General features: G+C 42.3%; 1 protein-coding gene across 2 annotated transcripts in view; it reads right to left on the bottom strand.

Annotated features, from left to right (window-relative positions):
• ATP2A2 (ATPase sarcoplasmic/endoplasmic reticulum Ca2+ transporting 2) overlaps positions 1-23,544 on the bottom strand; it is a 43,855-nt gene that overhangs the window by 14,555 nt on the left and 5,756 nt on the right. For both annotated transcript variants that reach the window (XR_004981205.2, XM_036393287.2), the window contains exons 4-9: positions 20,313-20,417; positions 16,811-16,949; positions 6,420-6,500; positions 4,935-5,020; positions 3,503-3,967; positions 1,072-1,160 (exon numbers count right to left, since the gene is read on the bottom strand). Coding sequence is in view for 1 of the 2 variants with exons in the window: in XM_036393287.2 (XP_036249180.1) it covers positions 1,072-1,160; positions 3,503-3,967; positions 4,935-5,020; positions 6,420-6,500; positions 16,811-16,949; positions 20,313-20,417 (965 nt within the window). In the remaining variant the exon portion in view is untranslated. The remainder of the gene's footprint in view (positions 1-1,071; positions 1,161-3,502; positions 3,968-4,934; positions 5,021-6,419; positions 6,501-16,810; positions 16,950-20,312; positions 20,418-23,544) is intronic.

Below are 23,544 nucleotides of genomic sequence, written 5' to 3' on the forward strand. Positions count from 1 at the left end.
GGAGTTTGGCAAGGTCTGGAGTCACCTTGTCTACGCAAATGCTGCCTCCTGAAATGAAAGCAGAAGCTTTTGACAGCAATTAGCTTTGAAAGAAAAAAGAGAACTGGGGAATTAAGATTTCCAGCTGCTGGGAACACCAGGGTCTTAACTGCTATGGAAATTAAACAGAGATAATCATTATTGAGATGGGCAAGATTGCAGGAGTCAGAGGCACACGAGTGAAACTGCACAAGGCTGAGATGTTTACAATAACTGAAATTAAATTCTACATCATCCACAGCAGAATTCTCCTCTGCGAGTAAAACTGAATTGATAAGGTTATAGAACACATGGAGGACTGATCAAGTAGAAGGAGCTGCAGCAACCCAGCAAAAAGAAGCTTTTCTTCAAGAAGCAGAGTCCTAAAAATTCCTGAAGTTTCCAGGATGATTCCAGGATGAGCCACTTACCTCACTGGTAGAGACTTGCAGCTGATAAAGTAAACCAAACCTCATTCCTTTCCTAAAGGACTGGGTTTAACAGCAGCTCAAATAGCAAAGGCTGGGACAAACACACACCAATAAACTACTGAGGGCCAGGGACAGGAATTTACAGCCAATTTAAGAGGGAACTCCAACACATTCAGAAGATGCCTCAGAAAAAACAACTTCCCCATTCTCTGAGGCAGGGAAACTGGAAACACTGAGCTCACAGATTAGCAAATGCTCACCTCTTCAGATTTACCCAGTTTTTAAATAAGAAAAGTAAACCTCACCTAAAAGCACTGAGAGAGCTGATCTCAGTCCAGGAAGATTTCCATAAAACAAATCCTCTCTACCCCTTAATTTTAGATTATCAAGGGAACATTGCAATCCTGGAGACTTTTTATGTTTTATGAAGGTTTACTTTTCTACAATTTATCTTTGTTTTCCTGTGTATTACTTCCTCCCCAGCCCTTCAGTGTGCATTCTCACTGGCTGACCTTTCATTACTAACAATCACTAGTGAACATCACATGCATCCCCCCTTTTCCAGACTAAATAACAGTGAGTGCATGAACAGACAAATGTTTAACTTGCACAGAACACTTACACTTCTCCCATGGGAGCATATGTTGAACCAGTTACAGTAAATTCATTCAGAGAGCAGCTGTCTCCTTCTACTCTGTCCAGGATAAACATCTGCAATTAGAGAGTTAGAAGTGTTACTACCTTTGAACAATAATTAAAGCAAGAGATTAAAACAGGCTTTAGGCAAGCAGGTACAAGAGGCAAGTTCAGTCTGAATAAACAAACCAGGCAAGACCTGGTTCTGTGCACTTGGATCCCACATGTGTTTGAACAGCTCCATGCACTGAAGCACAAAGTACAGGGAACAGCCCCTCTGCCTACAGAGCTCTGAAAAACAGAGCTGAAAACCACAGCCCTGAGTACACTGCAGCTGGGAAAACCATTTACACAGCACCTGACAATCCTCACTTAGGAGATCCAAGCTCCCCCTAAGCTTCACACCTGTGAAATAATTCTCATTAACACAAATAATGAATTCATGCTCTGCTTTGAAATAGTCAAACACAGCTCACTGGACACTGTCAGCTTGGACATTGACAATTTCCCCCAAAATCAAAATAAAAGCATCTACAAATAGGAAAAGCTAGAGGTGAGGTTTTAGCAAGAGCCAGACTATGGCCAGCTTCTCTTAATACCCTTAAAGCCTTAAATGAAAGTGTTTTCTGTCCTGGTTTCCAGTTCCAAGTCACTTTACCACATGGACACTGGAGTTCAAACCAATCAGCCCACTCCAGTGGGCTGGAAATGATATTTTGAAATTGAAATGATATTTTCAAATTCAGACACCAATCTGAAGGATGCAGTTGTACCTCTAAGAGATCTGCAACTCAGTCCTTCCTTTGTTTCCTTTCTAGGAGAGCTGCAGGCAGAATCTCATCTGAGAGGATGGAGATAAAAACCACAGTGCCTGAGCTCTCTCACACTCACGGCTCCTTGGAGTAGCACTGGAGAAGATCATTTCTCACTAATTGATGGTGTATCCTAATAGAACTTCTGATCCACTGGTTAGCACCGGCCATTTTGTCACATCACATCACATTTTAGCAATGTGCTCCTCTCCCCTCATTGTGTGCCCTCTGTTTTAGACAAGCATCCTCACAAAATACAGCCCAATAAAATAAACTCATTGTCACAGGTATTAGAATTTTGCTACATTTTTGAAAACTTCAATTTATGTTCTTTTGCTGCCCTCAGAGATTAACAAGGAACCAAGTTGTGCTGGACAAGATCTGAAACATTTAGCCCTCTAAATAAGGAGCAGAGCATTTTGAGCTTTTAAATAAACACAACTTAAATGATGAGTTAACCAGGGAAGCCTCCTGCTTTTGGCATCTGCAGGATGAAAAAATCCCTGCAAAGACTAGGGCAGTTATGCAACTCTACTGCAAGTAACCTCCTCTGGAATACTGATGAGCAGCTGCTTTGTGTCTCTTAGGTATAAATACTACGATACTTAAGGAAGTAGAACAAGTCAGCCACCAATTAGGAAGAAAAAGCCATCAATCACATGAGAACAAAGTGCTTAGGGCCTACAAACTTTCACCACTGGTGTGCAGAGCCCAACATGCACACATTTGGAATTCTAACCCAATGTAATGAGGCTCTGGACATTGCATGCTGGAGCTGCTGTGCCACTGAACATCTAAAGTTATTAAACAGAAGAATTCAGTGTTTTCTCCATTAATCCCCACGCAGAAGGGCAAACTGGCAACTGAACATGCCTTATGTTATGTGACCAGCAGTGAAAGTCCCAAATTAGCCAACTAGACAGAGTACTGGGGGAAGGGAGGAGAGGCACAGAACTCATGCCTACCTAAAAATACAGCAGCATTGAAGATGACCCTGGCAGTGCTGGTGACAGGGTCAACTGCACCTCAAGCTGCCAGATTGGTCAGTGCTGCACACTGAAAACGCTGCAGTGATCCCCATCAGACCAGCCAAGCCCCTGAAGGTAAGGTAACCAAATAAAGGTGGAACCACTCAGCAGTGAAAGCACCTTTGACTACCAGAGATACTGCAGTAAATGTCCTTTCCTCACAGTAAGTTTCTTTCTCCACCATTGTTGTCTTTCTCAATTGAAGAGGCAAGTGTTTGACACTTACACATAGCCTGTTCTACAGTGTAACTTTCTAAAAAAAGGCATAAATCACACCAAAGAATTACCAGTAACCTGAAAGGCTCACGGGCAAGTCAATGAAAAGCTGCTTACAAACAACCCTCTCCTCCATGAGTGTGGGCACAGCTATTTTTGGCCATGACTAAATAAGGAAAGAGACAAAAGCCTTCAAGACTACACAGCGGAAAACTGAATTCAAAGTGGAGGCTTATCTTAGGAAAATAGAGCAGGATTTTGGTGATACGAGAACCAAAAGGGGCAGGATCAGGAGAATGTGAGCAGCGCTGCCTCCTGGGCTGGCTGAGGGGAGCAGCAGCAGCAGCCGTGGCACACGTACCCTGCACACGGACATCTGGTTGGTGGTCAGCGTGCCCGTCTTGTCGGAGCAGATGACCGAGGTGCAGCCCAGGGTCTCCACGGAGGGCAGGCTCCTGACGATGGCGTTCTTCTTGGCCATCCTGCGCGTCCCCAGCGCCAGGCAGGTGGTGATGACGGCAGGGAGGCCCTCGGGGATGGCGGCCACGGCCAGGGCCACGGCGATCTTGAAGTAGTAGATGGCGCCGCGGATCCAGGAGCCGCCGTGCACGGGGTCGTTGAAGTGGCCGATGTTGATGATCCACACGGCGATGCAGATCAGGGAGATCACCTTGGACAGCTGCTCCCCAAACTCGTCCAGCTTCTGCTGCAGGGGGGTTCTCTCCTGCTCCGTCGCCACCATCTCGTCGCGGATTTTCCCGATTTCGGTGTTCACCCCTGTGGCAATAACCACCCCCATGGCCTTCCCAGCAGCAATGTTTGTACCCTGAGGTAAAGAAGAGCAGGGAAAACTTGGAGTCCATTTACAAACAGGTTCTGTGGGGTGAAGTTTCCTACGTTTGGTTTTAATTTAACAAAAAAAAAACAAAAAACAAAAAAACCCCAAACCAAACCAAAAAACCACCACAAAAAACCCCTCGAACCAAACCACCTCATACAAGTTCAGACTGTGCTTCAGCCAGGATATGGAAAAGGATAAAGAGGAAGAGGATGACACTGCCTGTGTCTGTGAGGGAACACTCCAGGGTGGAATTTCTGCTCCCAGAACAGGCTCAAAACGAGTCAGTATTGATCTCTCACAAGCACCACAGGCAAACCCAGCTGCTGAGCAAGCAGTATGTGTTTCAACTGGAATACTGAATGTGCTTTACCTCTCTTTTTTAAATTAGGGCTCTATTTTGTTAGAAAATATTACTCTATGAGTAATAAATGTGTTCTCTGGGGCTCCCTGTGTGAACATATTTAACATGGAAAGGAACAGTAAAATTAAGCTGCCTGCCAGCAAAAAGTTATTCTCTTATCTGAAAGACATTAAATCCTTCCTTCAAATAAATTGAACAAACTATTTCACTCCTGTACAGAAAGCCAGTTTTCAACTTCATCTACACACCACCACAATTTGTGTGGGCTCTTATCACACTGAAGAACTATTACATTAGAAAATTACTGCAGAAAAACTAAAAGTGCGTGTGCTGCACCCTCCAAGACTTCCTTGTGAAGGACAAAAATAATTTTCCTCATATAGACTGGTTTCATCCAGCATCTTCCCCCGAGGACAGCTTTCATTAAAAGTTAATTTAGTTCAGTGTGTATGGAGACACACATAGAGATATGTACAGAGAACATAGCAAAGTCATGCAGTTTTGGGGGGAAGACCTGAAGTGTTGCACATTTTTTATCAGCTTCAGTATTATTTTATAAATGTTTTGAAAACCTCAAAGTAAATGACTTACAGAAAAGAGCATGTTCTTCTTGTCCTGGTTTACAGCACGAGGATCAGGCACAGGGTCCGTGTGCTTAATAACAGACACAGATTCACCTAAAATAAAGATGACAGTCTTAAGAAGAGATTTTCTATCTGGAGTCCTGAGGAAATCAAAAAGTTATGATCTTCAGCTCTGAAATTTTTAGGATGTCAAAATTCTTTCCTCAAATGATGTTAATTTAATTGTTTAAGTGAAACAGGAAACATTTCAGTTGGCCAAGAAAACAGAATGTCTGGCTTTCAGCAAAACCTCTGTATCAGTTTCTACAAGTTCACACAGGTAGAGAAAGGTTCCTTTTCTTCAAAAGCAGGTGCTCACTGCTACACCAGATTTCACAAGGTGGTGCTCTCAGCTTCAGCACTGAGTCACAGAACTTTGTGTAGGCTCAAGAGAGCCAAAGCCTCCTTCCTTTAAAAGGATTTTGTTGAGCAGCATCTCAGACCTCAGTCCTGTTTCATCCAACAGGAGACTTGAGCATCAACTCGGCTGAAAACAGCAAAGGCTTCCATTAAAACAAGAATTCTGTTCCTTAAATAAAGGCAAGTAAGAGTCCCTTTTTACAGGATTCTGATGGGCTATTTCTACTCATTCCAGCAGCTTTACAGGCATGAGTGCATCCATTTTCCTATGCTAAACATAAGTCTTGTGCTGTACAGGATCTGTGGTGAAAACTCTGGAGCCTGTTTCAAGACAGATTCAAGGATGAAAAATAGGCTTCCCATGAATACTTCACTGTTTTAAAATTCAAAGCTAGTTAACAATAATTTATGCTACCAAAACAGGCAGACAGATCTCCATGTTCCAGCTGAAAGAAAACTGTTGTAGCATGCTTGGTTGATTCCCAGCTTCTTTCCTATATTCAGAAGTGCTGCTACTTTGTTTTGTTTTCAACAAATCTGAAAAGGACTCTAAAAATAGTTCCTGCATTTCAGGGCTGGTACCAGAAAACACATGAATGTGTGTGCACAGAATTTGAGCAAATAAGGCTCGAGTGCACTGAGTCTTTAGTGGCAGCAGCTTAAAAGCTGCCAGCATTGCAAAAATTGTTCTCTGTTGTTGCAGAGGACATTTAGTAAGATTTACATACTTTCAGATTGGAGTGGTGACACGATGTTCAAACCTAGAAGACTCCGTGAACTAGATGAGAAATACCTTTTTTTTTTTTTTTAATTTTAATTTCCACAAATTGCTGGTGTCTGTTGGGGAAAGGGGAAGGCCAAAGAAGCATTACAAGACTCAGTAAGAATGTTTATCCCACTAAAGGGAAAACAAAGCCAATGATGAAGCAACACATTCAGTCACTCTAGAAGTTACCAGATGAGAAATTTACTGCACTTGAATGCAGAGAACTTCAATAGCTGCAGGCTTGTTTCTAATGGATCACTGCAAATAAATGGTGAAAAGGCACTTTCAATTATGCACATAATTACATGAAAGTCACAAAAACTGTACCTGTGAGAATTGACTGGTCTACCCTTAGAGTTGTAGATTTGATAGAAGTAATTCTTATATCAGCAGGAACCTTGTCTCCAACTACAAAGCAATGACAAGACAAAGTCAGAGTTGTGCTGTTTGAGACATTTCTAACCAAGTGTCCCATCTCTCCATCAGCCAGGAAAATGACTTTCCAGTAACTGCACAGGTGACTGAGATCACCAGCAGCTTATTGCAATATTCCCAATTTCTGAGTATCCAATACACCTTGGCAATTTAGACTTGCCCCTACCTAACCTCCAAGAAAGAAGCTGTAAATCACTGGATTGTTTTTCTAACCACATGGCCACTTGAAAGAAAAGGGAAAACATTCTCAAGTGCAAGATATCAATTTCAGAAGACATATTTATAAACAATCAAAACCCGTAGCTAAGGTGAACCAAGTTCCCTTCTCAGAACAACTGGTCCTGCAGAATCTTTTAGTTGTTTTCTCTATGCCCAAAGTGAGTCCTCTGCTCTCCAAAAATCACATTATCCACATCTATTTATTTAGAAAACTAAAAGAAGTTGTATTTTCCTTTTCTTTGGCACCAATTGTGAGAATAACGTGCTTCTGCAAATATGCTCTTGTAATGTTACACTTTGAGTGCTGCCAGATGTTCCAGAGTTGGAAGTTAACCTCAGATCACACAGTAGCTTTATTTTCCAGTAATGCTACTCTATTCAATAACCACAATCCATATCCCAGTTACAATTTTCACAGATCTCTGTTGTGTTTATCTTGTCATGCACATTTCTACTTTGCAAAAGAGAATACTGAAATGAAAAAAAAAATAAACAACCCATAAACAACAAAACATCCACTAACAAGTGCTTGAGACGCCAAGGCAGCAGATGACAGAAGTTAACACCACACTCCTAAAAATGGCAGTGACAAATCCAGTTGTCAGTTGAGCTCCAGCATCCCCAACATCTCAAATTATCTTCTCCCTTCCTACTTCCTCTTACTCAGCTTTTCCAAGTTTTTAAGAAAAAAAACTAAAGCTCTACCATTTTGTGCCTACTGCAAATAAATGGCTTCATGCAAATGAACTTGTTAAAGTATATTAATGAGGCACATTTCTGATTCACATGGAGGGGTTCTACATTCTGCATGTCAATATTGCTAATTAACACATGATTGAACGCTCCTAATGTAATTTAACACTGCAAGCATTCAAGTGTCAGCTATATTATTAGAAAATAATGCAAAGAAATAAAGAAGGGTGAATAACTAACTAAAGACAGCTGATCTTTTCAGTAGGTGGAATCTGTGTCCCTGCAGTGAAATTAAAATAAGCTGCAATTCCTGCAGGAACTGCTTATGCAATCAGCAGCAATAATGCACATTAAGAAATGATATCATGAAAAGCTCTACAGTGGTGTCACAGCCTTGGCTCATCCAACCCCTCACACCCTGGAGTGCAAAACTCTGGAACAAAACCCTGAAGAGGAGAATGAAGTGCTCCTTCAAACCTCAGGAAAACTTGTCCCATGTGACTTCCTGTAAATTCAGAGTAACTCCAACCACTAAAACCAGCAAAAGTTTGTATAGTTTAGCCTGTAGGGTTAGATGTGTGTTTCTGTGAGCGTGTGTACATGAAGGGACGAAAATCCAGCCACAAATGTGTCATTATACCATGTGAATACTAATTTAAGCCACAATGCCCTTGAGCAGCAGGAGAAAATAGCCTCAGACAAATGGTGACCTAGGCCAAAAAAGGCAAAACTATTCAATGGCTCTCCTGGTGTCCTGGGCAGGGTTATTTGCAGACACAGCAGCAGCTGCTCTGCAGATTGGGCTGGACAGGCCAAGCCCCAGAGCCCTGAGAGCTGCGGCCACCACGGGCAGCACCGGGGGAGATGCACAACACAAAAAAGGAGCTGCTAACAAAACAATCCTAGAGCTTTCAAGCAAATGGACAGAACATAGGGGAAAGCTCACAAGTGATTTTCTAAGCAACTTCTGAGCTGCTCCAAGTGGTACAAACTCAATATTCACAAGACTTAAAATACTTGGAGAGACCCCTCTAACAGACTGTTGACATTCAACATCAGTATTTCCATGAAAATGCTACTCTTGTTACCAATTGCCTGAATCTCCAGAACTGAAGTGCTAAATTTATTATAACAGTGCAGCTTTATAAATTTATCTCAACGATTTGAGATAAGACACATGATTCACTCACCCTCTCTGACTGGGAAGGTTTTGTAGTAAAATATTCAAGGCATTTCCAATAGGCAGGAAAGCTCTGTGTCAGGGTCAATTCCAGAGCCTTTTTAAACAGTTCTTTGCAAAATAACAATGAGACTAAGTCATTTATGGTCTTGAATACACTTTCAAGAGCACAGCTGAAATGGAATATAAATAGGAAGCCATCCTATGACAGAGAGGGACCACAGGAAATTTTCAGGGAGCAGTGCACCACAGATCTCATCTACAAAGAGAGGCTTTTTAAACATATACTTTAAAACAGGGGAAAAAATGGGAGCTTGCTGCTGGTTTTGGGGAGGCTTTTTAAAATTCCTATCATTCAGTCCACAGAACCAATGGAAGCAATGCCCAAGGTTTGAAAGAAATGAGGAAGTGATTATGTGTTTGTGTTGCTCAGCACAGAACTGCTACAGTAAATGATATAATTCCATAGTCTGCCACCTAAAAGAAAAGGTCAGTTGCACAAATATTTTCATCCATTATTTCAACCCAAGTTTTTAATCCTAAATAGTCCCTCGATTTCCACCACAGCTCTGAAGAAATAAAATAAGCTGCTTTCAAAAGTGCCCAGGTACGTGTTGTGAAACGTAATGTAGGAAATAGAAAACTACTGATTAAAGCAGCCCCAGCAGCCCCAGCACCGACTGCTGTCTGGAGGAGGGAGAAGGGTTGGGTTTGAACCATCACAGCTTTACCACAGAATCCTTTTATCCATGCACAGAATTTTAGAATTTTAATACAGAGCTTCAGCACACAATAAATGAGTCTGTGTAAAAACAACCTGGTCGTGACAGGGGGTAAAAAAATAAATATAAATAAATATCCATTTTATTTAACTGTGCATGAGTCAACACTGAAACAGACAATTTACAATTTCTACTCCTTGGTAGAAAAACTGGAGCAGTACTTTGTTGCAACATGAATTTAAAATTTATGTCAGCTGCTTTTTCACTGTAAACAGGGCACATTTAGCACTTTCAAACGCTGGGTTCCTCAGCCACCTAACCAGGAACGGTCCCTTCCAAAACTGCCCAATTGCACCCAACACACTCCAGCCTTTCCTCTCAGGTTCAAAGCCCTTCTCTTCCTGCTCCCAGGGCTCTGGCAGTGCCGTGGGTCAAGTTATGAACAATCACTGACAGATATTGGATTTTCACACAGTCCAACCCTGCAGCTTCTCCACTGACTTGTCCCAAATTGACTTCAAGTACAGAATGTATTATTAAGCAACCTGAGTCCCAATTTTGTCCTTGGCACTGACCAAGTCCTACAGTGGAATGATCAACTCATTACCTGGGTGTTTCATTTGAGCACTGATATCCCTTTCAGTGCTTTACCAGTTTCCAGCAGAGCAATAAAATTAAATATTTCATTTCAGAATTCTGTCAGACAACGGTTTGAGACACTCCCTGGGAGACCTCTACAGCTGAAATACAATATTCATTTTGGCAGTCTGTGCTTTAAGCAGCCCAGGAAGATGGGCAGAAGCGATGGGACACATTTTATGAACAGTGAAGGTGGAGGGAAAATAACCATTAAAGCTGAGTGGATTTCAGTCCCTTGCATTTTCAGTTACTTCAGGGCACTAACAAAGAACCTCAGACTACAAGAGGACCATACTCATCCTTCAGGTCTCAAATTATTAGACCATATCCCAGTACACTCCACTGAGATCCAAATTCCAGATTTCCTAATCAGAACTGCTGGTGGCAGTGGGCTCAGGAAGCAACATGAACTGTACCCCAAAAGCCTCTATGCTACAGAACTGTCCTCAGAACGAAACTGAGGTTTGAGAGGTGCACTTTGAACACCAATATCAGCTCTGTTAACTCTGACCCCTCACACCCCTGGAGACCTGCTCACGTTTACAGGCAGGGACATTACAAAAAGCTTTGCCTCTTTTGATGTTAATGTGTTCCAAGAACAATTCCTCTTCTTAGCTAAGAAAGTGATCTGTCTGCAGCAAGTCCCTCTTGGTGATCACAGCAAATCAAAGTAATTCTTCTGTAGATCCCAGGAGCTGCTCATCCACAGCATGTACCTGACACTTTATTTGTGTTTATCATTAACCAAAGCCAGCGTCACCCTGCATCTGCTATCAGCACGCTGGGGCTTGGAACTGGACTTTATTGTAATCAAGATTATCAGTACAGCTCCAATTATTCCACAGGTGAACAGTTTTCTTTGAACACAAACAGTTCCTGAAATTGAGTAAAAGCATCCCCAAAAGAACTGCAAATGTTAAGAATTAAAGTGAATAGATTTAAAATAACAGATAAGGGATGCTACACACTTCAATCACCAGAGCTGAGGATTTTCTGAGTGTTGAACTGAGTATTGCTGGGGACAGTAATATTTAAAGCTCACACCTGAACTGAATGGTTTGCTTTTATTTAGAGTTTTTATTTAAATAAAAGCAAACCATTCTATTCAGTGCTTTTATTTAGAGCTGCTCCAGCAGAACTGGTTTTTGTATTAAACTTCCTTAACACAAGCTCAGCTTAGCTCCTCTTCCCCCTTCTACACAGACAATCTCATCTTCCCCTTGTGCTTGATCTCCTGAGACCACCAGAAACACAAGTCTTCCTCCATAGTAACAGCTTTTAAGTATTTAACACTTCCTGAACAGGCCATAATAAAATGGTACCAAAAATCAGAAGCTCTACAAAACAGGAACATAACAGAGTCCAGCTACACTTTCATACAAGGCCAAGAACGTCAAAGTGTCAAAATCAGAAGAGAGATTATGAATCAAATTTTAAGTCTGAGTTTCCACTCCAAACCAGGAAGGTAAAATTTATTTTCCATTGAGACAGATTGCCCCAGCAAAGGTCCAAGAGCTGTAACCATAGCAGTAAACAGCACTTGCTTTCACTAACAAGGTGACAGAACAATACATTTAAATTCATTCTTTGCATTAGACAATGAAACAGCCTCTATCAGCCACCTTCTGCATTCTGGGCAGACAGAAAATATCCCCAGAGCTTCCTGTGCAGTGTATGCAAGGTGTGAGCATCCTGACCCAGCAACTGCTCAAGGCAGAGGTCAAGATAAATTTAAACAACATCTATATATTGTCTTCTTATAAAAGAAAGCCAAAAGGACAGAAACAGCTTTGCTTTCTGGGAGCAGAGTATTTCCAGGTCAGAACTGAGGGCTGAGAGAAATGAAGATACTGTGTAAAACAGAACATACGACCCAATTTTTCCTTAAACTTGTTTCTTTTCATTCTCTAAAACCAGACTTGTCATTCTCTCTGAAGAGGGCACCAGAACATTAGATAAGGTGTGCTGATGGACAGCAACCCTGCTTCTAAGCCTGCACTCATTTCTAAACCACATTTGTCTAGTTTTAGCTTTTAATTAGTGGATCTATTTATACCACTGCCTACTAGATGGAAAACTCTTGTGATCAGCCTACAAAAATATCTGATAGCAGAAAGAACAGACCAGTAAGTTAAGCTTCAACTTAAGCCAGGTCAGGTAGAGAACAACAACTTCTGCACACCAAAGCTGAAGCTCTGTTTCCCAGTTGTGCTGCATTTGGGGAACAGAAGAACCAAAAGTCAGAATTCTGGAAGCGCAGCAAAGTTTCAAGTGCAAGTTTTCTTTAGCCTTAAAAAAAAAACCAAAACAAAAAACCACAAAAAAAGAGCTTCCTTTGCCAGGGTAATACAGTAGAAACTGAACATTATCTTGATGTCCAAACTTTTTGTTCAGTACTATTTGTCCTTATAACAAAACCCACTCAGTATCAGCTCTGTCAGAGTACAGAATATCAGGTATGTTCTTCATTTTCAAGCAACTAAACCAGAATTACTTTTGCTGTTTTTACCAAACAGTTTGGTAACTCTGAAGGAAAATGCTAGAACAAGAATTGGGGTAAAAATTGGAAATGTGTTTTGCAATATTTCCACTGAGTGTTAAAAGTGACACAAGTTGAGGCCATGCCCTGAGCTGAACCTCACACAAGTGCAGCCTCCAGTGAAGTACGGACTGGAGTTCGGACTGTGTCTGGTTATCCCTGAGCTGCCTCTGGTGTGCTGGCCAAAATGTGCACTGAAGCTCACAGATTTATGCACTTCTGGTACATGTATTTATTAACCACTGATCTTGCTTTCCTCTCTTTTCTGGTTCAAAAGCAGAACTTCAGGAAAAAAAGCAAAAGATGCGCTTTAAAAGCCAGAGCCCACAGTCTGCACCTGGTGAGGAAACACCCACAACCTTTGCAGTAAATTCTCAGCAGTTTGCTTCAGGACAGCCCCCAGCAGGTCTCTGTTCTGGCCTTAAGCCTTCCTCCATCCTTTTCCTTACCTTTTCCAATCTCAATGCTTTCCCAGAAAAAGTAAACCTGCATCTCTAGCACTGAGTCTGAATATCAATCCCAGCTGTTAGAAAAGCAACACAGGCACAAGGACCCAGATGTTTGGGAATAAGACCTGCAAGGTTCATGTTTTTAGCTGTACCACCAGGGACAACCTGGAGCTCTTCACAACCACATGGGAGTGACAAAATTCTCATCAAGAATCTTCCTTCCTGACCTTCTTCATCCCAAATTCATCTTTATTATAAAGCACCAAGAATCCTGAAGTGCTCTGTAGTTGGAATAAAAAGCCTCAAAGTAGTTCTTGCCTACTCTGTGCCAGGTACAAAACTAAGTTTTCTGGAATATACACTAATTTAATAAGAACAGCTTCTGGCAATTCTGTGTGTATTTTTAACATGTTGAGTACTTACAGATACAGTAACAGATGACAAGAACCATCCTTCAGAAATTCAGGAAAAAGAGGAACTACTGTGGCTGAGTTTAGTCATTTACTGACTGCAACTACTGAACTTTCATTTATTGAATTACAGAAACTCAGAGACACTGTATCTGCTCCAGAAATTTTAGACAGGAAAATCCAGTGGAAAGTGAACAAAGGTCATTTCTGCTCCCAAATGTGCTTCTATTAAAAGAATACATGATTTCCAACCAGTTTATCCCAATTATTCAGGCTAACTTCATACAAAACTTGTAAGAAGTAGGGCCATGCTATTCTAAATTTCTCTTAAAAATGTCACTTTAACCCAGCAAACAAAAAACCTGAACTAAATCAAAGTGTATCTAATCTATTAAGATAGCCCCTGGTTACAGATTTAGAGTGTACCCTGCAATTAACTCCAGCTCCTACAACAACATGATAATCCATTTAAAGGCAGGCAAACTGAAAAGCCATGTGAGGACAGCATCTGCATGTCTGTCACTTCATCAATTCTAGGAAAGACTCTGTAGCTTAGTAACCATCACACACCACAGCTCTGAGAACCGTGCTCACCACGGCTCTGCAAGCAAATTCAAGGCATCCTTCCCAAATCTGCCACCCCAGCATCCCTAAAGGCTCCTGTGCATTGGTCAGTGCCTTCTCCACCATCTCTGCTGAAGTGAACGTGGAGGAAAGTTCTTCTAACAATATGCAGTTAAGAAATCAATATCTGCATGTATCAATAGCGACCTAACAACTCCAACAACTGAGTTATCCCTGTGTCAGACCCACACACAGCTATTTCAAATTAGCAAAGCTGTTACAGCATTAAATACAACTATTTTGCAAGGGATGACTTGTAGGAATTTGCTCAGTGTACGTTATCAGCACAGGGGAGAAGGCGATTACCTGGCTGTTTATGGCCCAGGGTGAAGGAGATTTGCCTGGACACACAAATGTCACTGGCACTTGGCCAGGAATTCCAGAGGCAGATATGGACCCCAGCATGAAGGGCTCTGCCACTTCCCTACATGGGCATCTCTGTGCAAAGCCCGTGTCAAAGGCCATCACAGCCCTCCTGCACTTGAGGCACAGGCATGCACAGAGTCTCTCTCACCTCCAGGTCTTGACACCAACACTGGGACATGATGCATTTAGTGGCTCTCCTCTGCTTGCTCTGTGGCTTTTCTCAGTTTGGTTACAACTGAAACTCATCATTGTGTAGCTACAAGAATTTATTGTTTCAGTGTCAGAAGTTGTGTTACACTGAAGCACTGATTTCTCCACTAAGCATCCACATGACTTATAATTAACTGCAGCTTCAAGTGAAGGTTATTTAAGTGTATTGTTTGATCCACAAATTTAAGTGAGTAATTTACCCAGAAAAGCTTCTACAATCCATCAACGAGCCAGACCACCTATCTTAAAGGACAGTCATAAAACCTGGATATTTTTTGGGTTTCTACATGAACATACTGGCTTAAGCTTGTCCTTATCTTTAAAAAAAATAATTCTACAGATGCTGGGCTATCAGTCACTGTTCTACAAGCAGATTTTAATATTGCAATAGTAACCCTATGATAAAGAGGACACCATGCTAGTTAAAGGCAGCCTGGTGCTACAGGCACATTGGTTATTCCCAGTTCGTTTTTCTCCCTCACACACAGGCCTTTTAAACACAGTAATTGATTTTATTGGTACTGACAATATACAGCAGGTAAGTAAAAGCCCACACATCCCCCAGGTGTTCTCATACAGAATAAAGGCAAAGCTAAATTTGAAGATGAATACACAATCTGTACCTCTTCTGAAATGGCAGTGAATCAAGGAGAAAGTGTTCTGTGCTCTGTATACATGGCAGAGCATCAAAATGCAGCATTTCTCCTCAGTGATACCCCAAACCAGTGCAAAACACACAGTCATCAACTCCAATTCTACCAACTCTGCTTTAAAGTACCAAAACCCACAAATTGAGTGCATTCCCACGATGAAAACTCCTCGCAAACCCACCATTCCACTGCTGCCATTTAAAAACAGGATAAGGATTTGGCCCAGCCATCCACTGCAGAGCGTGGAATTGATACAGCTCTGTTTGCCTCACAAGGACACATCAGGCACAGCAGAAAGAGCCCCCCTTGCAGAGCAGGCACTGACAGGGCATCACAGAGCACCCTCACTTCACTATCACCACTTTGGATGTGGAGCTGTAGCTGAATCCCCCTGGGCACAAAACAGGGGCTTGAGACAGGGCTCAGGCAGAAACGTTGAAGTTTCTCAAGGAATGAGAGCTGGGCAGGCAGCCAACAGCAACTTCATTCTGAGTGCTCACTCTCTTTGCCTGCTAATTAAAACAGGAGGATAGTCAAGTTTAAGGGTATATATTTATCTCCTCTTGAGACAGCTACCACCTCTAAAATCAAAGTGACACGAGTGCAAAGTAAGTTTGATGTACACCCTGAATCGTTCCCAAAGGAAAAATCACTCAGTTAACAGTGGATAATGACCTACAAAACCTGAACATGCAACACTCCTGACACTCAGCAAGAGCCACCTAGTTTTATCTGGGAAGGAACAGTCAAGGCCAGTTCAGAGAAAAATTTATTACTATGGCATTATCACCAAAATGATGGAATTTTAGCTGGAAGTATATAACCCTTCTATTTTTGCACTCCTTCCAGACAAAGACACAGCTTTTAGAGCAAAACTAAGGTATTACAAAGCTCTAGGCAGAAGTCCAGGCTTTTAAGCCTGGCACTTCAAAAGCTTACCCAGGAGAACCAGGGAGCTCCACTCTGCATAGCTCATGTACTTGAGATCTATACAGCTAATTGTCAGAAGGAGCAGTAAAGAATTGGGAAAGATGAGAAAACAGTGAAGTCATGTGCCAGTCACACTTGCTGAGAGGACAGAAGACATTTGTGAAGAGAAGTTCAAAGGCACTGCTACTACAAGCCTAAAAGCTGGAGAAACATATTCAGATGAAATAACAGACTGTGACTAAAAAAAAAAACAATCTCTGCACTCCCAAACCTAAGGAAACTGCAGACATTTTAACACCAGGAACAAAATCTATTTTGTGATAGAAAAGAAGACAAGCTTTAAGACACTCTGCAACCAGACACTAGAAAACAAAATTTTAAATTTGTGACAAGTGTTAAAACCACAACTCCAATTAAGATGCTTTACTTTGCTACCAATTAAACTAAGTGGCAATTTGAAAAACAATCCCCTCCGTACACAGGCACATTTAAGGTAATTACAGATGAACAGGAGCAAGATTGTTCTTAAGTGAAGCATATACTTAGGAGTGTTTGAAAACTCCCCCCAGGGCCTCAAATCATTAAGACAAAGCCCCACAACAATTCACATGAATATGCTAATGCCTGCATGCACCACAGGAGTGGGTCTTACCTGCCACTTCCACGATATCACCTGGGACAATGTCTCTGGCTTTAATCCTCTGGACACTTTTCCTGTCCTGTCGATACACTTTGCCCATCTCTGGTTCATATTCTTTAAGAGCTTCAATAGCATTTTCAGCATTTCTTTCCTAAAAGACAGCAAAAATGTGTCATTTTGAAAGCCCTCAAGGAAAATAAGGCTGTCATATCCGATTTTCCAAAAGCATTATCATATGAATGCTACCAACTCAGCTCAGCTCCATTTCTTCATACAGAACATTTTGTGTCCCCTCCCCTTACGAGGTTGCTGACTGGGAATCATTAGAGTGTAATTCAGGTGTTTGTGGGCCTTTAGAACACAGAAATTGTTATTGCAATGCTGCAGCTTTTTCCATCAAGAACATCCACTGTGTTGTTGCAGGGAGGCCACACAAAGAGCTCCATATCACATATGGATGCTTTCTGACATTAAAAAAAGCACTAAAGAGAATTAAGATTTGTGGATGTAGGTGTTGGCTGTACCTTGGCTGGAGCAGCTCACACTCAGCCTAGAGTTTCATTTACTGACACAAATCAAGGATCAAGTTATGATGAAGCCAACTTATTATCAATTTTATTTCAGCAAATCAAGTCATGCTGAAGTGAAATTAAAGCACACACTAGAAATTTCCCCAGAACTCCAAACAATTTACAAACTCACATCAATCCCCACGCAGGAAAACCTTTGAATTTCCACTAACACAACATCTTTCCTATCTCAGCTGCAGCCCTCTCACTGAGCTCTGGCAGAGATGGGTATCAGTACTGTGATGCCACCTGGATAAAGAACAACTGCAGAAACCAGCAGCTTATCAGTGCTCCTTCCCCAGCTCCTGGAGAAAGAACTTCTTTTCCATTTCCCTGCCTATTGACAAGAACAAACGTCACTTAGCCCTGATAATTACAGATAATGGTAGAGTGCACAGAGTTTTTAGAACATCTGCCCTTCAAATACACATCAGCCTTTCCAGATAATAAAAAATTCCTCCTTGCATGTCAAAGCAGAAACAAAACCATCAAAAATTCAAAAGTTGAGGAACTCACCAGTTCCTTGTACCAGTGCAGCTGAAAATGACTGTTACCAAAACTACCTAAAGGAACTAACATTTCCATGGCACAGCTCAGGGTCTGGCAGGGCAGATACCAGCACAGAGCCATAGAACTGCAAAGAATACCAGGTGAGTTAATTGTGCTCCTCAGCACTACAGCACCAACACTGCTCTTGTGTGGACTGTGAGGCAAAACCTTCAAGTCCCACAAAAGCAAGGTTACTTCAACAGAACTTTTTCTTCAAAACAGAGAAATAAAAATTCAACTTTAATTTTGGCCAGGTGGCCAAGAAGGCCAATGGCACATGGCTTGAAGGAGAAATAGAGCAGCCAGTAAGATCAGAGCACAGGGGATGGGCACTGCTGAAGCATCTCCAGTTCTGGGGGCAGTTTTGGGCCCCTCAAGACAAGGACATGGAGGGGCTGGATCATGACCAGGGAAGGGCCTGGAGCACCAGGAGCACCTGAGGGAGCTGGGAGGGGGCTCAGCCTGGAGAAAAGGGGGCTCAGGGGGGACCTTGTCACTCCCTAGAAAAGGAACAAACATCCAAGTTGCACCAGGAAAAATTTAGAATGGGTATTAGCAGCAATTTCTTCACAGAAATGGCTGTCAAGAATCCGAAGAGGCTGCTCAGGAAGGTGGATGAATCACCTTGCCTGCAGGTATCTAAAATGTACATGTGGCCCTCAGGGACACGGTTTGGTGGTGGCCTTGGCAGTGCTGGGTTAATAGGGTGACTTGATGATCTCAAAGATCTTTTCCACCCCCAACAATTCCATGATTCAGCTCGTTCAGCCAGCTCACAGTGCTGGCCTGAGTCTTTTTGCTGCAGTTTGCCTGGAGTTATGGGAGCCAGACTGCCCTGGAGCAGGGCAGGTGCTGCTGGGGAAAGGCTGAGGGAGGCAGAGCTGTGACTCAGTGCTCACATCTGCTACCTGTAGGAACAGATACATTTATGGGTGGAGACTGTGTACTGTGCCTGATTTTCCATGCCCATTAGAACAAGGCAATGAGTCACTTCATCTGGGCAGCAACTCTTTCACAATGAAGTTCCATGTGCATGTAGAAATATACAGAGAGGTCTCCTTTGCATACTATGACATCAGAAAAATAACCTGATTATTTCCTACAACAGGGAAACTACACAAGAAAAATCTTTAAACTATACAGAGAGCTTTAGCTTCCACTTCATGCTTAAAATTAGTACCTGCAAAACTGCAGCTCACGAGTTTCAAGTTAAACATTAACTCTTGCACAATTACTTTATGAAGACTTGAATATAAAATGTCATTTAAGGGGGCAGTGCTGTCACCCCTTGACCAACTTTATCTCTTCCCTGCACACCTGCTCCAGCAGGGTGGGCCAGGTACTGCTAAAACCTGAATTTTGAGGAACACTTTTCAGCCAGCTCACTTGGGATAGCACAGAGCAGAGCACAGGAATGGGCAGCAATGCCACTCAAGGCCACTTCTTCCAGCAGGCAGGGTCCTCTCTAATATGTTGTAACCTATTAACAGGACTCCTCTCTTAATTTTTGTTATTTTGGCCAGTTTGATATTTTTTAAAGCATGAAGCCTCGTGCACTAAGAGAGCAAGTAGTTATGTCATGCTAGCACCCTCCCATAGAAAAAAAACCCAACAAAACCAACCAATCATACAAAGAACTTACCATAAAAATCCTAGAACATTTTTTATCTGCAGGAAAAAACCCTCTAACAAAGCATCCACTGCCTAAAGTGATCAAATTAGCAAAGTGAAGTGAAATGAACATTTGTGTTTTGGCATCTCATGAAGTGTGATTTTATGTTATGAGACTACTGTCTATATGATTTATAAAAAGGCATCAAATTAATGTCACAGCTGACAGTGTAGGAAAAGTTTTATGGTATTTAGATGTTTTCATCAGAAACTTGTGCCTTTTGACAGACATGCAGTCTTGGGATGTACACTTAATAGGTACTATAGTGACTGAACAGGGAGAATTAACACTGTATTAATGATTTACTAAAAACAACAGTTGTCTCAAGAGGAAACAGAAAAGAAACAAGAGTACAAGTGCTCCATGCTTTGTTCCTCAGTCAGAAAGCAAACCACTCCAATTGTTCTTAGCTTTGCAAGGCCTGATTTATTGCCTGAATTCAGGGTTTTATTCTGGCCTGTCTCCTTCATGTGTTCAGCAGCGTGTGGCCAAACACTGATGGGCATTTTGCCTTTCTGGCAACACTTCTGAAGCTTTCATTTTACCTTTAAGTCAACACTTTCTGGTGAGAAGCTTTATGGTTTGCTGACTCTCAGGAATCCCAAGTTAGCAACACATCCTACTTGCTTTGTAGGAACACCCAACACTACAGGGCACAGTGCTTCCTCCTAAACCATAAAACCCCAAACATTTGTGATTTGATGCTGTAAAAGTCTCTGCATACCTGCCACACTCCCACAATTGCATTGGCTACTAATATGAGTAAGATTACAAAAGGCTCTACAAATGCTGTGATTGTTTCTTCACCTTCTTCAAACCAGGCCAGGACCTGCAAGAGAAACACAGTGATTTAAATTCCTGATTTACACCTTGCAAACTTTATGCCTGCTAAGTTTCAACTGCTCAGACTTCAGCAGTTTTGGAAACCCCTCAATCTACCAAGTTTGTAAGTTCTGTAATTCATGAATGAGTTGGCAAAAGGCAATGGAAAAGGAGAAAAAGAATCTTTACTAAAGCAGTACAAAGTTCATTTTAGAGGCCACTCTTCTTTTAAAGGAGTAAGCTATTTATCTGGGAAACAATTGCTACTGTTGCTTCAGAAGTGAAAGGAGAAGTTGTGACAACAGTTATGACAATAAAAAAAAAATTATTTAATTACTATATAAAACAGGACATAGATTAGTTTGACTACTTAAAACACTAAAACCTTGCCAGAATCTGAATTTTAAGCAAGTTAATTGCCCATTACCAGTAACTTAGCCACAGAAATGGAAACAGCTTTACAAGTTTCCAGTGAGTAGATACAAAAACTAATCATCTACTAATTTAAATACAACTGGTGTCATATTGAAGCATCTAAGTGAGTGGTATAGTTATATCTGAAGCTGGATTGTAAACCAAGTAGCTGATAAATCTCAAAATTGGATTTTAAAAGGTAAATCAAACTTATATGAGCATAAAAGGCTCCACATGGATTTTATTTTAATTCATTTGTTTTAAAAGAGCACTCCAGTGTTAGGTATCTGTCATTCATTTGACTCGAGTGTGTCAGGGCCTCTGCAGAGCACTGGAGTCACTGATGAAAAGTCAAGTTAACATGACCAGAGAGGAAGAGCATTTTCGTCAACGTGTTGAGCAACAGGAAGCCTGGAAAGTGACAGTAAATAGGAACAACGTGTTGAGATAATTAGGGCTGGTAGTCAGGCAACAGCTCTGAATCACTGAAGACTGCAGCGAGCAAACTGTTACTGAAGCAAGGCCACGATTCCACCAACACGCTGCTCTGAGCTATTGCTCAATTGTGAGACACTCCAGGATGTCAAAAGGAAGGAGCAGCAGCATGAAAGCCTCAAGCAGAAAACAGACTGTCAGGCAAATCCCAGGCGACAAGAAATTTTTATTACAAAGGGATAAACTTGTAAGATCCAGGTTGTGATTAATACAACTGCAACATCCCAACTGGTACCACAGCACTGGCAGGGGCTGTGTAATCCCCCTGCAGAACAGATTTAGGTGGGATCTCTGCACACCTCGGGGCTCTGCAACCCCTGGAACAGCTCCTGCTATGGGGGGCAGTGGGCCAGGCCCTGCTGTCCCTGCTCACCCCACAGCCTCCCCTGTGCCATGGATGTCTGTGGGCAGTGGGCCAGGCCCTGCTGTCCCTGCTCACCCCACAGCCTCTCCTGTGCCATGGATGTCTGTGGGCAGTGGGACAGGCCCTGCTCACCCCACAGCCAGCCCTGTGCCATGGATGTCTGTGGGCAGTGGGACAGGCCCTGCTGTCCCTGCTCACCCCACAGCCTCCCCTGTGCCATGGATGTCTGTGGGCAGTGGGACAGGCCCTGCTCACCCCACAGCCAGCCCTGTGCCATGGATGTCTGTGGGCAGTGGGACAGGCCCTGCTCACCCCACAGCCTCCCCTGTGCCATGGATGTCTGTGGGCAGTGGGACAGGCCCTGCTGTCCCTGCTCACCCACAGCCAGCCCTGTGCCATGGATGTCTGTGGGCAGTGGGACAGGCCCTGCTGTCCCTGCTCACCCCACAGCCTCCCCTGTGCACCAGAGCTGCTGGAGCTGCTGCCTGTGCAGCTACAGGAGAGGCCAACGGGGCACTTCCAGACCTCTCAGTGTACACAAGGTCACACTCTGCCAGCAGAATCTGTTTCTTCCCTCCCTTTCTTTATTGGGATTCTGTAGAGCCCACTTTGCTTCCCAACAAAGCAAATAAGCTCAATTATGTTGTGATGTGCTTAGCCGAGCAGGCACCTACAAAGTTAACTGGAATAAAACATCTGCTTTACACGACTATAAACCAGAATCTTTTCTGATTTAAGACCAAGTGTGTTGTAAAATAACATTGAGAAAGGCCACAACTTCCAGAGGTAAGGAAAGGAGCTACAAGGACAGCAAGATCCAAGTATGTCAAGGAGAGCCAAAATTAAGTTTTCAAGTGATCTTTTCTTTCAATGAGCCATTATTTCAAAAAGAGCAGATGAACTCAAATTAGAGATCCTGGGAGTATAGAGCCTGAAGGATTAAATCACTGTTGGTTTTTTTGGTGAAATTATCAATCTGTGACAAGACTAAAGTGAAGCATCTAGTTAACCCTGGAAGCCAGCAATACACATTCCTCTCTCCAGAAATTTCTACACAATTACTATCACTGGAACAACCCAAGCTCCAGTTCTAGAACAATTTAGTAAACATAAGACAAAATAACCCAATACATTGCAAGTTCTTGCTCTTGCTATAGCAAACTACAGCTATATTAACACTTCACTTAGGGTATTTGTGATACACAACACATTCTGTAACAGATCAGGTTTATTATTTGATAGCTGCCTGAAGTAAACAAGCAAAACAAAGGCAAGGAAAACAAAGAGGAAGTAGCACAAGCAATAACAAATATTTAACTTTGCATTTTTAGTAACAACAGACCATATGCTGAGGCCTGGTAAAGACTGGACAATTCTTGTCCAAGTCACTGAGTCCTTCTCAGAAAGTTTCCACTTGTAGCACACTTGTAGACCCTGGAGAGTTTTCCAGTGAGAGATCTCATTGTTTTCAATTTCTACTCAGAAGGGCCCCACCATGTTTCAGCCCTAATCACTTAAAACTCACATGGAGAACAGCTTCACTTCCAGGTCACTGATCTCCAATGCTCCAATGGTCAGGCACTACTGTCAATAGGTAAAATCACCACGTGTTTAAGAAAGAGTAGGAAGAATAAGAAAAGAATAAGATAATTGCTCAAGAGAAATGCCTAAAAATATAAGGGAAATAATAGCAAGACATGAAAGCCCCATATCAAGAGCCAACACAAGCAGCCTAAAGGACAACTTTCATTCAGCATATCTGCTTTAGGGCTGCCAGAGCCTATTTTAAACAAAGCCTAATGGGGTGGACCTGCAGGACTCTGAGGCAAAACACACACAATGACAGGCAAACAGCCTTGGT

This window comes from Molothrus ater, chromosome 18 (genome assembly GCF_012460135.2).
Source record: "Molothrus ater isolate BHLD 08-10-18 breed brown headed cowbird chromosome 18, BPBGC_Mater_1.1, whole genome shotgun sequence".
In the NCBI taxonomy this organism is placed as follows: domain Eukaryota; kingdom Metazoa; phylum Chordata; class Aves; order Passeriformes; family Icteridae; genus Molothrus; species Molothrus ater.